Below are 15220 nucleotides of genomic sequence, written 5' to 3'. Positions count from 1 at the left end.
ATAAGTAAAGTGGGGTGCAAGGTTGTTTCTCATTTATTGGTTTTCAAGCCCCTGGGGTCATCATAAACCCAGCTGGGGTGGGATGAGGAGGGGGTGCTGAAAGTTAATACCACAGTAATAAATTTTCATGCAAGATTTGCAGTCTAAGGCATCTTGTGAGAACATCCTCCCAAAAAATAATACTTAAGGAGCTTTTTTTTTTAAGTATATTGTTTTTTCAGTATGAAAACAACTTCAGAAGAGGTTGGGAATTCCAAAGCTCTTGTGGCTGTAACCAGCTCCTGTGATCAGCATGGAAGCTTCTCTAATCCTTGAGTTAAACCAGACCTCATCTAGGGGAAGAAGTCACTGATGGGAGAATAAATGGGCCCTGCCTCATAGAGGGTCTCCAGCTTCCCTCATGAATTCATTTTACCCCGAGAAGTAGCTTCATCTTCAGTTGTGTTTTAATCACTGTATTGCCCTTCTTTGAAATTTCCTCTAACTTGTCATGCAAAGCAAATTAAAATCCCTGTTAATGGAAACCAAGCTTTCCACCCATTCACCCTTCTGCCTTCTTATCCAGCTGTTCTTGGCTCCCACTAACGTCAGCTCACATTCTCCACATCAGGCCAGCAAATGAACATGCAGAAACTCACTCATCGTGTGTGTTTCTTCCTGTGGGCGACAGCTCGTATAATTCCCCCTTCCCACCTTCCTCATCGGTAAGCTGAGTTCCTTCTCACTTGCCCCATCACTAGGTTCTACACAGTTGTTGTCATAGGCATGTGTATGTCCCTTTCTGTGGCAGGCTGTTTCTGGGCTGTGCTGCGGCCACTGAGGACAGAGACCAGGGGCTGTGTCGACTTATTCAACCCAGCAGCTCTGCAAGGGGGCAGGGGCTGGGCTGCCCACATTGTGACTGCTTCTTTGTTAAGATGCTTTATGTGTTTGCTTTTGCTTTTGTTTTCCTTTTCCTTCAGGTACAGAGTGAAGACAGCGTCCTGCTGTTTGTCATTGCCTGGACAGTCACAGAAATTATCCGTTACTCCTTTTATACGTTCAGTCTGTTAAACCATCTGCCTTACCTCATCAAATGGGCCAGGTAAAGAAGTACACAGATGAAGGCTAACTTTTGAAATGACCTATCACTGTATTTTTCCTTTATTGCCTAAGTATTATTTTTGTTTTTAAAAATAAAATTGTGTGTGTGAGACACGGGTTGGGTAGAAATCTGGTCTGTAGATTTCATCAGGATAAGGGATTCTACATAATTTTGATTAATGGAAACACTTAAATTTTTTATCTCTACTTATTTCTTTGGGATCAGTTCTTTTCAATTAAATTATTCAATAGAAATTTGATATTCCATCCCTTTTTTGTCCATATAAAATTTTACTGATGAGTTTCTGCCATTATGATAGTTTTTGGACCAAGTCAGTTCTCGTGTCAATTTTGCCAACAAGATAACTCTTAAATTAATTTTTAATTAATAACAGATATTACATGTTAGTTTTAGCATATTACCAGTTTATTTTGCTGTGATTATTTTTAGCAGTAATATGTGTTATGGATTGGGTAAAAGGCTGTTAGTTTTCATCTGTTTATCTGAACTAATCTGTGAGACAGTTGTGAGCAATTTTCCTCTTTGGGAAAGACTACAGGAAGGACTGACAAAGCCAAAGGATCAAAATTGTCCTTGGGGCCAAAGTGCTTCATTTCAAAAAAGGAAAATGGTAGCTCCTAAACAATTTATGAGTTTAATGTTTAAATAGAGACATAAACCAAATGTTTCCAACATTTCAAGCATGTGAACTTCTCTTTTTTTTTTTTTTTGCAGTAAACATTTGTATTAGGAAAAGGGGAGAATGGGAAAAAACAGCAATTCCTAACCACACTGGGCAGGCTGGTGAAAGCTTTCTATCCTTGTTTCTATCCTCGTTTAAATTAGCATTTATTTTATTTTTCACAGTAGCACATACAGACATTTGGAAAATTGTAGCACTGCACATACGTTGGATGTGCCAATTTTTTTCAGTCCACAGACCCAACTTGGTGTACGTCGTAGGGGTTCCTCAACATTGTGTTCCAGTACCTTCCCCCCAGCAAGTCCACCCCTACCCCACAGGGCAGGACCCTTCAATGTAAACCATGGCTCAGTGCCCCTACTATACCAATATTTGGCATCATCTTAGTTATTTTAAGTTGTTTTGAAGAGTTACTTTTTCAGTCAGACCAAATTTTGAGGCTGGCCAAACACATTTATTTTATTTTAGGACATTCAGAAACAAACCTGTTTTGGCCCTTTCAAAAACTAGCTCTTAAAACCTGAATTTAAGCAGTGGGTAAACAGGAAAATGTATAAGCAATAGCTTTCTACAAGACCAGTACTGATTAGCGGGGTGGGGTGAGTCTCTCTTACTAAAGCTGGTCTATGGCCATACCGCCTGGAACGCGCTCCACCTCGTCTTATCTCTACCAAAGCTGGCTTCGAACCTCAGTAACGAATGTTTTGTTTTGTTTTAGGTACACCCTTTTCATCGTGCTGTACCCAATGGGAGTGTCAGGAGAACTGCTCACAATATATGCCGCCTTGCCCTTTGTTAGACAGGCTGGCCTGTACTCCATCAGTTTACCTAACAAGTACAATTTCTCCTTTGACTACTATGCATTCCTAATTCTGATAATGATCTCCTACATTCCAAGTAAGTAAACAGTTATGCATATATTTATTTATGTTTTAAAAATTGGCTCTACAGTAACTAGAGTTAAAATGCCTTTGGTTGTTTTTTACACCATAAATCTAGTTTATTGGGAACGCTTTGGTTTTTGTTGAATGCTGACTATCAGAGGGAATTTTCTCTGGTGGTAATTGAATAAAGATGAACCCTTCTCAGTAAAGCTGCCAAAATGCAGCCCTTCTCAGTGTGTGGGTTTGAAACAGTGAGTGCCAGGATAGGTTAACTATCTAATGGAGGAAAGTACTGAGAGGAAAGCAAAAAAAGCCATTAAAGACCTCACCTTGACTTCTGTCTCTTGAGAACAGCTTGTTATGGTATTTGAAAAACACTATAAAGAGATTTTCACATTTTTACTATATCAAAATAGTTACTTCACTTCTAAGGAATCAGTAGTTAGCTAGAAACAACAAAGCAAAAATAGATTAATTTATTTTTTTCTATATTTCTTATTTTCTTGTTTGGAAATAAGCACTTAAAACCATCTGAGCAGGGACACAGTGTTCTCTTCAGGATGGTTTCCAGTTATTTTAATAGTGCTACTGAAGATTTAAATATATGGATAATCAAAGGTGCCTATCAATATCCTCCATAACAGAGAGAAAAAGCCACATTTGAGGCTTCTGTGAAGTGAGTCCTGTTTGCTGAGGAAGAGTTGTTTATTCCTTTTCTCGAATTCTGACATCCGGTTGCAGTCCTACGATTGATTTGCACACGTGCAAAAGGATCTTGTTCTACCCGAGGATGTGTAAAGTTAATGTTTCTTCTCATTTAGCCACTTCCGTAGGCATTGTGACTCTCAATCTTATTTTAGTCTATAAGATGCTATATTCTCCCCTAAACCTCAGGTTAAATTCAGACTGGAGGGTTGGATTTTTCTTCAGCCCACAGCATTAGCTGAATGAATCATCCTAACAGCCATAGATGACATGTTTGTGTCCCCCTGTGGAAAATTGCGTTTCATGCATTTTGAGAAAAAAACTACATCCAGATTTCACATGAACATTTATCTTGGAGAAGCTCTTGAATGCTGTTCTGCTTTATGGTTCATTTTCCACTCTTAATTTGTGATCAGGTCCTCCTCTCTGGTGCTGGAACCATGGTGGCTAAAGGCCATCTCTCTTCAAATGTAAAAGGTAGTTGATTTTCAAACAAACGATAAATATGGAAGAGTGTAAAAATTTAAGTAGTAAAAACTAACTTAGAGCTTTTCACCTTTCTAATTTTGTTTCCCTGGAGTTTTATTTTTCAGTCTCAAGAGTGACAAAGTTGCAGTGTTGCCTCATCCAGAGTAACAAATATTATCCCCACAGGGCATCATGAGATCTATTTAGATTCAACATAAGTCTTTGAATGAACAGGGGATAGATGCTGTATTGTGTGACTGGGAAAGGGACAAGGAGAATATCATGAAGTCAAACCAGTAGCAAGGTGCTGCCACGCTGACAGAAGTCCGGGGCCCCCACCTCAGAGTTGCTGCAAGATTTCTGGTCTATTGAAAAAGGAGGGGCTTTATTCCAGGAACAGTTCTCCAGGGCAATCTGAGGCTGTCTGCACCTCCTAGTCTTCTTTGGGCTCTGGTTGCCAACCGGCACCCAGCCTTCCGCCTCCGCCTGCTGGCCTCTCAGTGTGGGGAAGGCGCCTAGCCAGGCACAGGCTGCCCTCCCTGATGCTAGGATCCCCAGTTCTCTGGGATTTTCCTTCACTGCCTTCAAAGAGAGAAAACACAGATGTCAGGGCCAGCTGTCCGACAGAGTAGGGCAGCCCTCTCCTCTCAACAGACATCTGCTTTCTTTACCTCAGTCCTGCCCCCCTCGTCAGCCTCCTTTTTGCTAAGAGGACTTGGTTTGGTTAAAGCCTGTATCCTTTCTATTTTCAGGAAGCTTAAGTCTTATAAAACAAGAAAAGGGGTTCATTTCAAGGACAGGGACTAAAAGGTTCCTTCCAAATCCCTAACTCCCCGCCCAGGCTCAAGATGGCATCGCAGACCGCACCCTCTGCTACACGTCGTTTGTGTCTGCTGGCACTCACTGTGCTCTGGCCTGAGCTGGTGGCCCTGCGTGTTTTCAGTAGTTTAGGTTGTTGATACTGAAACCAGTTTGTACGTTCATTCCAGCCAACTGCACATTTCCAACTTTCCAAAACTTTGTATTTATAGGAAGAAAATGCAGAGTTAGGAGAGGTTGCTGTTGACATGCAGTCTTCTTTACCAAATTTGGTTTCATTTCTACAACTTAAGTTTCTCTTAACCTTCTTTAGTGGGAAGTTGATGGTGTACATGTCTGACATAAAGCAGCACGTCCCCTCTGTGGCCTGCCCTTGTGTTGCACTGTTGCACATGTGGCCCATGTTGCGTCTGGCCCTTGAGCTGCAGCCCTGGGAGTTTTCTCATAATGGGTGCTTTGGAGTCCCTTGCAAGGTGCTCCCCTCCTGCTCTGCTGCGGTTGTACTATGAGTATGTATGGTATGAGCAGGGCTCAGTAGGCATCTAAGTCCTGTTTACACCCTCCCCGTCCCCCTATCCCCACAAATTGGTGAAAGTTAGCTATAGAGGTGGGGGTTAAAAGAAAAGGCTGAGAAATGAGAAACATTGATGTAGGGTGAGGGCACTGTCCAGGATGTCAGTAACCATAACCACACCTCTGATTTTTAGAGAAACAGAAGAAACTCATCCCAGGCAGAGCATTTCAGGTTGCTCTGAGCTTCAAGTCTTCCTCTGCCTAGAGAGCAAGAGAACCATCTCCTTACAGGCTCCAGGACATGCACACATGCACAACCACCACCTCCATCCTGCGTGTCCTGAGCTGCAAGAGCAGAGGGAAGAATTCCAAATAGCCTGTTTTCAGGTGGAGATTTTCATTGTAGTTAAAAGTAGTAGCCATGCATCTGAAATTGTTTCAGCCACTGTGGTTGGATTCAGTGTGAACATGTGGGTAATTGAGATGGAGACAGTGTCACCCAAGTTCTGGTCACCAGGAAGTCACTACTGGAGCAGTAGAGAACTCCAGCCCAAGTGCCCCCGTTCTCCTGCCCCCCCCCCCATGTCCCTTTCTCTTGGGCACTAAGAAACCTATGCAAGATACAAAGTGATGAAAGGCCAAACCTGGCCTCCATTTCTGAACCCTGACCCTTGGGAGCCAGCAAGCCCTTGCCTACAGGATGAGGGTATGTTTGGCCATCTTGCTGCCACTGAGGCCCTAATGAATGGCTTCTGAGTCACTGTCCTCGCTCAGACCCTATGAGGCCTTAGCCGCCTGTTATGAGGCTGTAGTCACAAATGCAACCAGCAGGAAAGTCCTCAGTGTACTTTGCCACAAAGTTGCCCTTTACTAAAGTGTACCTATAGATACGTGACTGGCCCTACATTTTTAAATGATTACAATTAGCATTCCTTATGGTTTAATTATATCTTTGCTTCCAGTTTTTAGATTATAGAACTTGTCAAATTTTCTGGCTTTCATACCAAAATAGTTCTCTCACTGTTGAATTTTATGCACAAGCTGGGTCTTTTCTGTGAATAACTTCCTGCCTGTAAATAGTGAGTGGAGTGGATGGCTCCGCACCGAGGCCGCCTGTGCAGTTTATCAAATCTGCGTGCACACACCCACTGATGGCTTGGAGTACTTTGGAAGGATCATTTGAAATTTGGCCAACTTGGAACCCGTTTAAAAAGGAAGAAACTGTCAGAGGAGAGTTGGCTGTAGTAGAAATTACCTCCCCCAAAACACAGGTTACAGTCGAAAAGAAATAGAGATCAGTGCTGTTGGGAAGGGAAGGAAGGATAGTGTACACCCAAGACCATCTCGCTGGAGTTTTTTACATGGTTCTTGAACCCCCAGTTTATAGTAACCCTGTGAAGGTCAGGTAGCTTAAACTGGCATTTCCCAGCAGGGACACTGTAGGCATTTGGGGTGGGACCATTCTTAGTCCTGGGGGACTGCCACACATTGTGGATTTTGGCATTCCTGGCCCTGTGTGCTAAATGCCAGTAATCTCCTCCCTCCCATACTCTCCTCCGCCCCCATTTCCAAATACTCCCTACAGAGGCAGTACCACCCTGTTCATTTGAGAACCAGTCCTTTTTAAAGTCATCTAAGCCCAGGGAACTATATTCAATACCTTGTAATAGGCTATAATGAAAAAGAATATGAAAAGGAATACATATGTTGTAACTGAGTCACTATGCTGTATACCAGAAATTACCGCATTGTTAACCAACTATACTTCAATAAAATAAAGTTTTATTATAAATGGGAAAACAAAAACAAAAAAACCAAAATTAAAACTGAGTAAGCTTAGGGAGGAGAAGCAAGATGGCGGAGTAGAAGGACGCTTGCAGCTCACCCTTTCCCACAAGTACACCAAAACTCACATCTACGGACCTATTCAGCCAACCAGAGCACCTGCCGAACTCCAACAGAACATTGCCCTCTTCAAAAGACAAAGACACCAAAAATCTGGTAGGAAAAAAGAAAGAAGAAAAAGCAAAACAATGTGGGACCGGTCCCGCGGGGAGAGAGCGGCAAAGGAGGACTGGCGCTCGTTCGCTGGGGCTCCCCCCTCCAACGGAAAGGCCAGCGGAACAGAGGGGGAGCCTCTGAGGCTCAGATCTGCCCCAAGCACCCCCTTGACCGACAGAACTGAGTTAAACAGGCACAAAGGGTCCCCGTGACACCCAGCCTGAGATGCAAGCTGGCAGCTGGGGCTGGGACAGGCGACCCGGGCTGGGCGGAAGACGGGGGTAGCTGCACTGAGGCAGCCCCGGGGGACTGCAGGGGGCTGCGCACAATGGCTGGGAGGGGATACAGAGCAGAACAACCTCGGTCCCCCATAAACTGCGAAAAAAGCAAGGCAACACGGCTGGTGTGCTGGGGTAGGGGGGGGCGTAGCCTTTGTCTCCTCAGACCTGTGCCACCATTACTGGCAGCTTCTCACAAGAAGAGAGGCAGGGCGCAGCCACAGCCGCTATCTCCCCCGTGCGCAGCGCCCGCCCGGGCAGGGGTGGGGCCGAGGCCTGAATCCGCGCCCAGGGGCTCCACAGCTCCTAGGCAGGACTGAGACTTGTTTACAGCCTGAGGCAGATAGGATCTTTCTGCCCTAGCACCTCAGAGAACTCCTGTGGCCAAGACAAACAAGGAGCTGAGATTTGGCACTGAGCAGAGGCGGGGCCGTTCTGCGGTCTTCCCCGAGCCCGCCTTCGGGGCACCGACCCAAGGCGGAGCTACCGGTGCCTGGAGAGGGCGGGTGGTCACCCGCCTTCCTGGCAGGAATGCAGCACCTGACCACAGTGCTGGGAGGGGGCGCGATCTGCCCACCTGCCTCCCCCGAGTGCAGCATCTGACTGCGGCATCAGAAAGGGGAGTGACCCGCCCCCCCCCGCCCACTGGGTAAGAGCTCAGCACCTGACCCAGTGTTGGGAGGGGGCGCAATCTGCTAGCCGACAGCCACTGGGACCAGCACAGAAGAGGGCACCAACAGAGGGCCTCTGGAAACAGCAAGCTGAGTTTGCCAAACAGGGCGAAGACACAAAGACCTCTCGATAAAAATCATTAAGAGCACACCATCTCCAGGAGAACTAGATAACTGATACTCCTTAAGCCACAGTGCCAGAGAGATAAGAGCAATATGAAGAAGCAGAGGAACCACTCCCAATTAAAAGATCAAGAGAAATCCCCTGAAAGCACGATCAAGGAAACAGACATTGATGGCCTACTTAGATCAAGATTTCAAAAAAGGACTGATCAGAGTACTGAAGGAACTAAAAGAAATAGTGTTTAGAGATATAAAGTATGTCAAAAATGAAATAGAAACTATAAAGAAGAACCAAGTAGAATTAGTAAACTCATTTGCTGAGATGAGAGCTGACCTAAAGGCTGTACAAAGCAGGCTAGATAATGCAGAGGAATGAATAGGTGACCTAGAAGACAGGACAACAGAAAGCACCCAATCAGAACAGCTGAGAGAAAAACAAATAAAAACAATGAAAACAATATAAGGGACCTATAGGATAGTATAAAGCATGCCAATCTACACATAATAAGGGCTCCAGAAGGGGAAGAAAGAACAAAGGGGATTGAAAAGGTATTTGAAGAAATCATGACTGAAAACTTCCCAAACCTAAAGAAGGAATCAGATATCCAAGTACAGGAGGCTCAGAGGGTCCCAAACAGGAAGAACCCAAACAGACCCACACCAAGACATATCATCATCAAGATGGCCAGAGTCAAGGATAAAGAAATGATCCTAAAGGCAGCAAGAGAAAAACAAAGAGTGAGTTACAAGGGAAGCCCCATAAGGCTCTCAGCTGATTTCTCTACACAAACACTAGGCCAGAAGGGAGTGGCAAGATATATTCAAAGTCCTGAATGAAGAAAAGATGCAGCCTAGGATATTCAATCCAGCAAGGGTATCCTTTAGAATAGAAGGAGAGAGAAAGAACTTCAGAGACAAGCAAAAACTGAAAGAGTTTAGCAACACTAAACCCACGCTAAAAGGAGTATTGACAGGTCTACTTTAAATAGAAAAGAAGCAGGATGCTACAAAAATGAGAAACTCATAACTGGAAAGGAGATAACTACCATGAATTACAAATAGGATAAACACAAAATTTTAAAAGAAGACATCTAAATCATTAAGGGTGGGAGAGGGAAACAAGGAAAGCCACTGTGGAAGACAGTATGGAGATTCCTCAAAAGACTAGGAATAGACTTATGATAGGACCCAGGAATCCCACTCCTGGGCATATATCCAGAAGGAACCCTACTTCAAAATGACACCTGCACCCGAATGTTCATAGCAGCACTATTTACAATAGCCAAGACATGGAAGCAGCCTAGATGTCCATCAACAGATGACTGGATAAAGAAGGTGTGATATATTTATACAATGGAATACTACTCAGCCACAAAACCTGACAACATAACGCCATTTGCAGCAACATGGATGTTACTGGAGAATGTCATTCTGAGTGAAGTGAGCCAGAGAGAGAGAAAAATGCCATGTGAGATCGCTCATATGAGGAAGCTAAAAAGTAAATAAATAAATAAATACAAAACAGAAACAGACTCATAGACATAGAGTACAAGCTTGTGGTTGCCAGGGGTGGCGGGGGGGGGGAAGGGATAGACTGGGATTTTAAAATGCAGAATAGATAAACAAGATTGTACTGTATAGCACAGGGAAATATATGCAGGATCTTGTGGTAGCTCACAGTGAAAAAAAAATTTGACAATGAATATATGTATGTTCATGTATAACTGAAAAATTGTGCTCTACACTGGAATTTGACACAACATTGTAAAATGATTATAACTCAATAAAAAAAATGTTTATAAAAAACTGAGTAAGCTATGAAATGCCTACTAAAGGATTATTTTAGCTTAAAAAAAAAAGTAATCTATGAAATGACCAAGAACAGACTCTCCAGAGCTTAAGGGCTTACTTTTTACTCACATTTTTACATCCAGAGGTGTTTAGGTGTGTAGTACTCCTTCCCCTCCTCAGTCTTTCCAAAGTACAGCCTTTCTTGGGAATTACTTTTTGGAAAGCCTCCCTATTCCAAGACTAAGAGGGTGACAGAGAGGGCAAGACAGAGTCAGGAGCCACGAACCTGGTCCTGCCTGTCAGTGATTTGCTGTGAGACCCCAGGCAAGTGCCTACCGTCTCTGGGACTTGAGTTCCTCCTCTATGAAAGGGAATAATAACTCCGTCACTAGAATTCTTCACCTCGTTGTTGTGAAATCAAAATAAATGTGAAGGCGACGATGTGAGAGGGTATGAGTATTATCTGCTGGCCCTGTGGCCTCTTGGTTGGTACCGATAGTGTCAGTAGTGCCTGTCATTCTAATCCACACTGTGCTTCCCCCTCGGCCAAAGTAGGGAAAGTAAATCTGTGCTTTTCCTCTCTTCCCAGGCCCACCTTGTCACTGTCCTTAGTTGCTGGATGAGGAAGGAGTCAGAGACTCAGAGAAGCCCTCAAATCCAAGCACCTTACACAGAACTTGCGATTTTAAATCATCTCCTTAACCTTTTCTTTCTTTTCTTTCCAGTTTTTCCCCAGTTATACTACCACATGATACACCAGAGAAGAAAGATCCTTTCTCATACTGAAGAACACAAGAAATTTGAATAGTTCCTGCTTCCTCCACTCCCCCAGAAACAAACTTTCCAATGACAAAAAATGCTGCAGACTTTTTCAGTTCCCAATGCGTTTCACAGAAAATAAGTAAGAACTATTTTTAAAATACTAAAAAAAATAAATAAAACAAAACAAAAACCAAAATCCAGTGCACATGGGCCTGGGATTTTATAAAAAACAGAAACAAAAAATGAAAGCTGTTACATAGAACATCCTGGCCAGCCCATGTCAGCATGCTCTTTCAACCAGAGGTTCCCAGTATTCATGGTGATGCTGGAAAGGGATTTGGGGTTTCATATCCTCCCGTTTCCTTCGCGTATCTGATAAATAAAGATCTGTAACACTAAATTCTTGATTATTACAGTCTGAGTAGTGAAGTTGTACCCACTGAATGCCCGGCTCGCAGCAGTTCTGTTCCAGTCTGCAGTGTGTTTAGCATTCCCTCTCAAAGTGCTTGACTGCATGCTGGAAGCCATTTATGTCCTATGAAATGCTCTGAAGTTATGGACTGGGACCTTCCCCCTCCTATCTAGTGAATGAATTATACAATGTATATGTCTGTGCAACTTCAGGGTAGTGCCTGTAATCAGAAAACAACTAGAACCCTTTTGTTTGTTTTTAATTGAGTCATTACTGCCTGCCACTTCGAAATGTGCTTGAATTAAATAAGTATGTGTATATTGTAGAGAAGCTACCTTATATGCGGCTCAGCCTCAATCATACTTTAACAAAATGACAGTTCTCAGAAAGGGAAAGCTCAGTTTCTAGTCAGTGACAAGTACCTTTCACAGTACCGTTCTCAGAACACCCCTGAGTAAGGTGTCTGCCAAGAGCTGTTCTCACTTAGGGACCTGAAGCCAGTCTAGTCGCATAGGAGTAGAGAATCTGTTATTGAAAGCACATGGAGGTGTTACTTTAGAAATGGAGTCTGGAAGAACATTCAGGAATAGGTTTATATACCCTTATTATTTTATTTTTACATTTTCATTCAACTCTTCTGTTTGGATACTTTTCCTCATTTATGATCCCATGTAGTTCCCACCCAAGCTGTAAGTCCAGAGGCAGTGAAATGTTCCAGTTGGGCAGTCGTGAGCTAAAAGCAGTATCGTCCCCACATGGAGGAGCAGCCAAGAAATACTCTGGTCATATGGACATTGTCTAATTAATGTCATGTCTTCATACTTTAATTGCTAAACTGTGCATTTAAGACTCTTCAGGAAAGGGTTGCATGAAAACGTAAAGCCCAAGTTTAGACGTGCATTAGATTTTAAACACAGAATGTTCTTTATGGAACCTTTTTTGCTTTTTTTTTTAATTGGTTGATCTTTGAAAGACTGGCTTACTAGCTTATTGACTGGTTATCAGTTAAAATATAATTGCTAATATTTGAGAGTGTCATAATGGAAAGCTGATTTTTTAAATGCTTATTTTCATAGAAGCTCGAAAATGAGAAAATGTGCAGCCTAAAATGTAATGCAAGCAGGTGTGTAATAATTTTTTTTTTCAATTGAACATTTAAAATTCTGCTTTTTACAGCCAGCACTCTTAACTTGGGCATACTACGATTAGAATCTGTTTGTGTACTTGATAAACAAAATATGTGGGAAAGATTATTTTTCATGCTTTTTCTTTTTCCAAAATAAATTTCTACTATAAAATAGAATCAGTTTGGGTTATATTAGCTTTATTACTTAATTTGGATAAGGTTTTTTTCCATTTGTTTTTGGGATAAGTTATAGAAGATAGGATGAGAAATGTAGGTTTTCCAGGATTGCTGGATTGGAGGTTTTATTCAGGCCTCTCTATTATAATTTGTCACTACTTGTGAGAAACAGTCTGTGACAAATAGTGGTATTGCATCAAATCAAACTTTGGCAACAAGAACGCAGCAAACAACTCCCTTCTCACCAAGGGTCTCAACCCCAGTGTGTATTTTTGTCCATCAACATTTAAAATGCTCATTGCAGATAAGTAAGGCACGCCACCGTGTCCTTCAGTCACCCCTCTCAGTAACTGGCTTATTTATCTCTGACACGAATTCATTTCTCTTTGGAAGTGGTGGTGGTCTTTTATGAACTGAGAACATCTCACCCCACCAGGTGTCACATCTTATAAAGTGTGAATGAGGAAGGTGTTGTTCTGGTGGGTATTTTGTCAGACTTACCGTTTTCATTTCAGGGCACAGTCAAAAGCATCATCTGCCCAGCTCCCCACCTGATTGGGTGTTTCACATCCCAGCTTTGGGGACCACCTTCTGGCAGAGAATTCTTTGAGGTACGCAGTAGTGCTTTGTAGACACGAGCTGCTAATCCGCATCTTGCTGTGTTCAGTTTACTAAGATTGGGATCATTCATTTAACACGTACTGACTATTATCAAAGGCACCGTGAAGAGTTAGTCACGGAACAAAGCACATCCTCCCCGATGAAAACGTTCCTCTGGAGCAAACTTCCGACAGGAAGAGTTTAGATGATGTAGTGCTTAGAGGCACGTGAAGAGATTGTGCCCTCACTTCCACTTGGGTTTTTGGTTATTCATTTATAATTAAAGGTTGGCATTGATGTGGTACAACCTGCAAATTATTTTCAACTCTGAGTTTCAGATAAAACATAAGACAAAATCAGTACAATACTGCTCCTTTGAAATTTGGGTAAAAAATTATACAACCGTATATATAGTCATTTTTATATTTTTTCTATGTTGTGAAAACCAAAACTGTAATTTTATAAGTCTTTGATTCACTAAAATTATATAATTTAAATGTATTTTTTGTACATTTAGAAATAAGGAGTTCAAAGACTATGCTTAACTTTCTATGCATGCATTTGGAAGCTGTTTTTACCTGACACTGTTAATGTAGTAATAAGTTGTATTCATAAAATACTGATCTATGTTGCATTTCAAAATAAACTGGCGTGTTGCTCTGCCTGGATTTGAAATCCTGACCAGTGGGGTCTAGTGACTTTTTTCACAATGAGTTGGCCTAAAAGTGGTGTTGTAGGATTATGGAAGAGTTTCAGTTCTGTTATGAATTCCAGCTTTCTCTTTACAGTTTTAAAATCTATTTCTGCTATATTTCTACTATAGATATTCATAATGGTTCTACACTTACAGGACAAATAGACAGATTTATATTAAGAGGTTTCCAAGAAGTCATTCTACCAGTCAGTCTTCAAGCTTACCAAGCCGGTCCCCAGCCTGGCTGCAGAAGGACAAGAGATGCCTCATGTAAATGACCGGGAAAAATAAAAATTAATCAGTGGAAGACTGAGGGCCCTTGTCTAACAATGTTTGTGTGTGGGTTTTTTTATTTGTTTGCTTATCTAACTTTTCTGATACAAGTTGAGAGGGGAAATACTGTTGCCCAGCAATGTTCATCTTACAGTAAAACAAGTATTTTTGGTCAAGTGGTCAAGTACCTCCTCCTGAAAAAGGCCTCCAAAGACGGGCCAATCCTGGGAACTGCTTTCAGCACTGACATTCACAGTAAGAAGTCAGGAGAGGACACTGAGAGGATACTTGGCTTGGCCACTTTCCACCTGCTAGTTCTGGACCCTAAATTTCTTCACCTCAAAATGAAATTTCTGCGGTGTCTGTTTGCTGGGCACTTTCTAGTTATTTCTCTGGGGGATCTCTCTTAGGGTGTCTCCAGCAGTAGCGTGCCCCCACCTGAGTGCTAGGTCCTTTTAGAGTTGACTGTCACCCTTGTCTAAGACTATGGTCTCTGTTACAAAGAGGAACATTTTCTTGCTAAATGCTCTCTGGCCGCAATTTAGACATTCCCAGCACAGTGGTCAGAACCGCCTCTCTCCTCTATATAGAATCTGATCTGCTTCAGAGATAGGCTTTCATTTATGAAAAGAAATAAAATTATTTCAGCAGAAATTGAGGAACAGATGGTAAAGTTAATAGCAGAGGCGACCCAGAAAATCCAACCTTTACAATCTTAGGGTGGTAATGGGAAGCCCGCCAGAGCTTTGTAATTTGTCATTGTCATACTTTGTGGCAATTATGTGTACTATGTTAACATAAGCCCTCGCCTGAAGAATTACCATTGGTATAATTAAGAGGCCTACTGTTACACACAGCATCCCAAAATACTGCTGTGTTGTCTTGTTCCCTTTAACAAGAATGGAGACTAGCTGTGCAATTCTGCATATTATTTTTTTAATCCCAGCCTTACAAGTAGCCTTACAAGTAGACTGGTTCATTGTACCAGTTTAGTGGTGAAGAAACTGTTCTAAACAACTATTACCAAAAATAGCCATACCTATTAACATTCCCCTGCCTGCAACTGGAAACCTGAGTTAGAGTTATGTGGTTTTTTTTGACCAATGCTTTTATTTGTAAGACTAATCCTCTTTTTT

General features: G+C 42.3%; 1 protein-coding gene across 1 annotated transcript in view; it reads left to right on the top strand.

The window, feature by feature from the left end:
* The window catches only part of HACD2 (3-hydroxyacyl-CoA dehydratase 2), an 88354-nt gene extending 74556 nt beyond the window's left edge, over positions 1–13798 (top strand). The window contains 3 exon segments of the mRNA XM_032480550.1: positions 963–1084; positions 2506–2684; positions 10766–13798. Coding sequence (XP_032336441.1) covers positions 963–1084; positions 2506–2684; positions 10766–10848 — 384 coding nt within the window. The 3' untranslated portion in view covers positions 10849–13798.
* Positions 13799–15220: the final 1422 nt, after the last annotated feature.

The sequence above is a fragment of the Camelus ferus genome, chromosome 1 (assembly GCF_009834535.1).
Source record: "Camelus ferus isolate YT-003-E chromosome 1, BCGSAC_Cfer_1.0, whole genome shotgun sequence".
NCBI lineage: Eukaryota > Metazoa > Chordata > Mammalia > Artiodactyla > Camelidae > Camelus > Camelus ferus.
The sequence above is the reverse complement of the archived record's forward strand: the minus strand, read 5'-3'. Positions and strand labels throughout refer to the sequence as shown.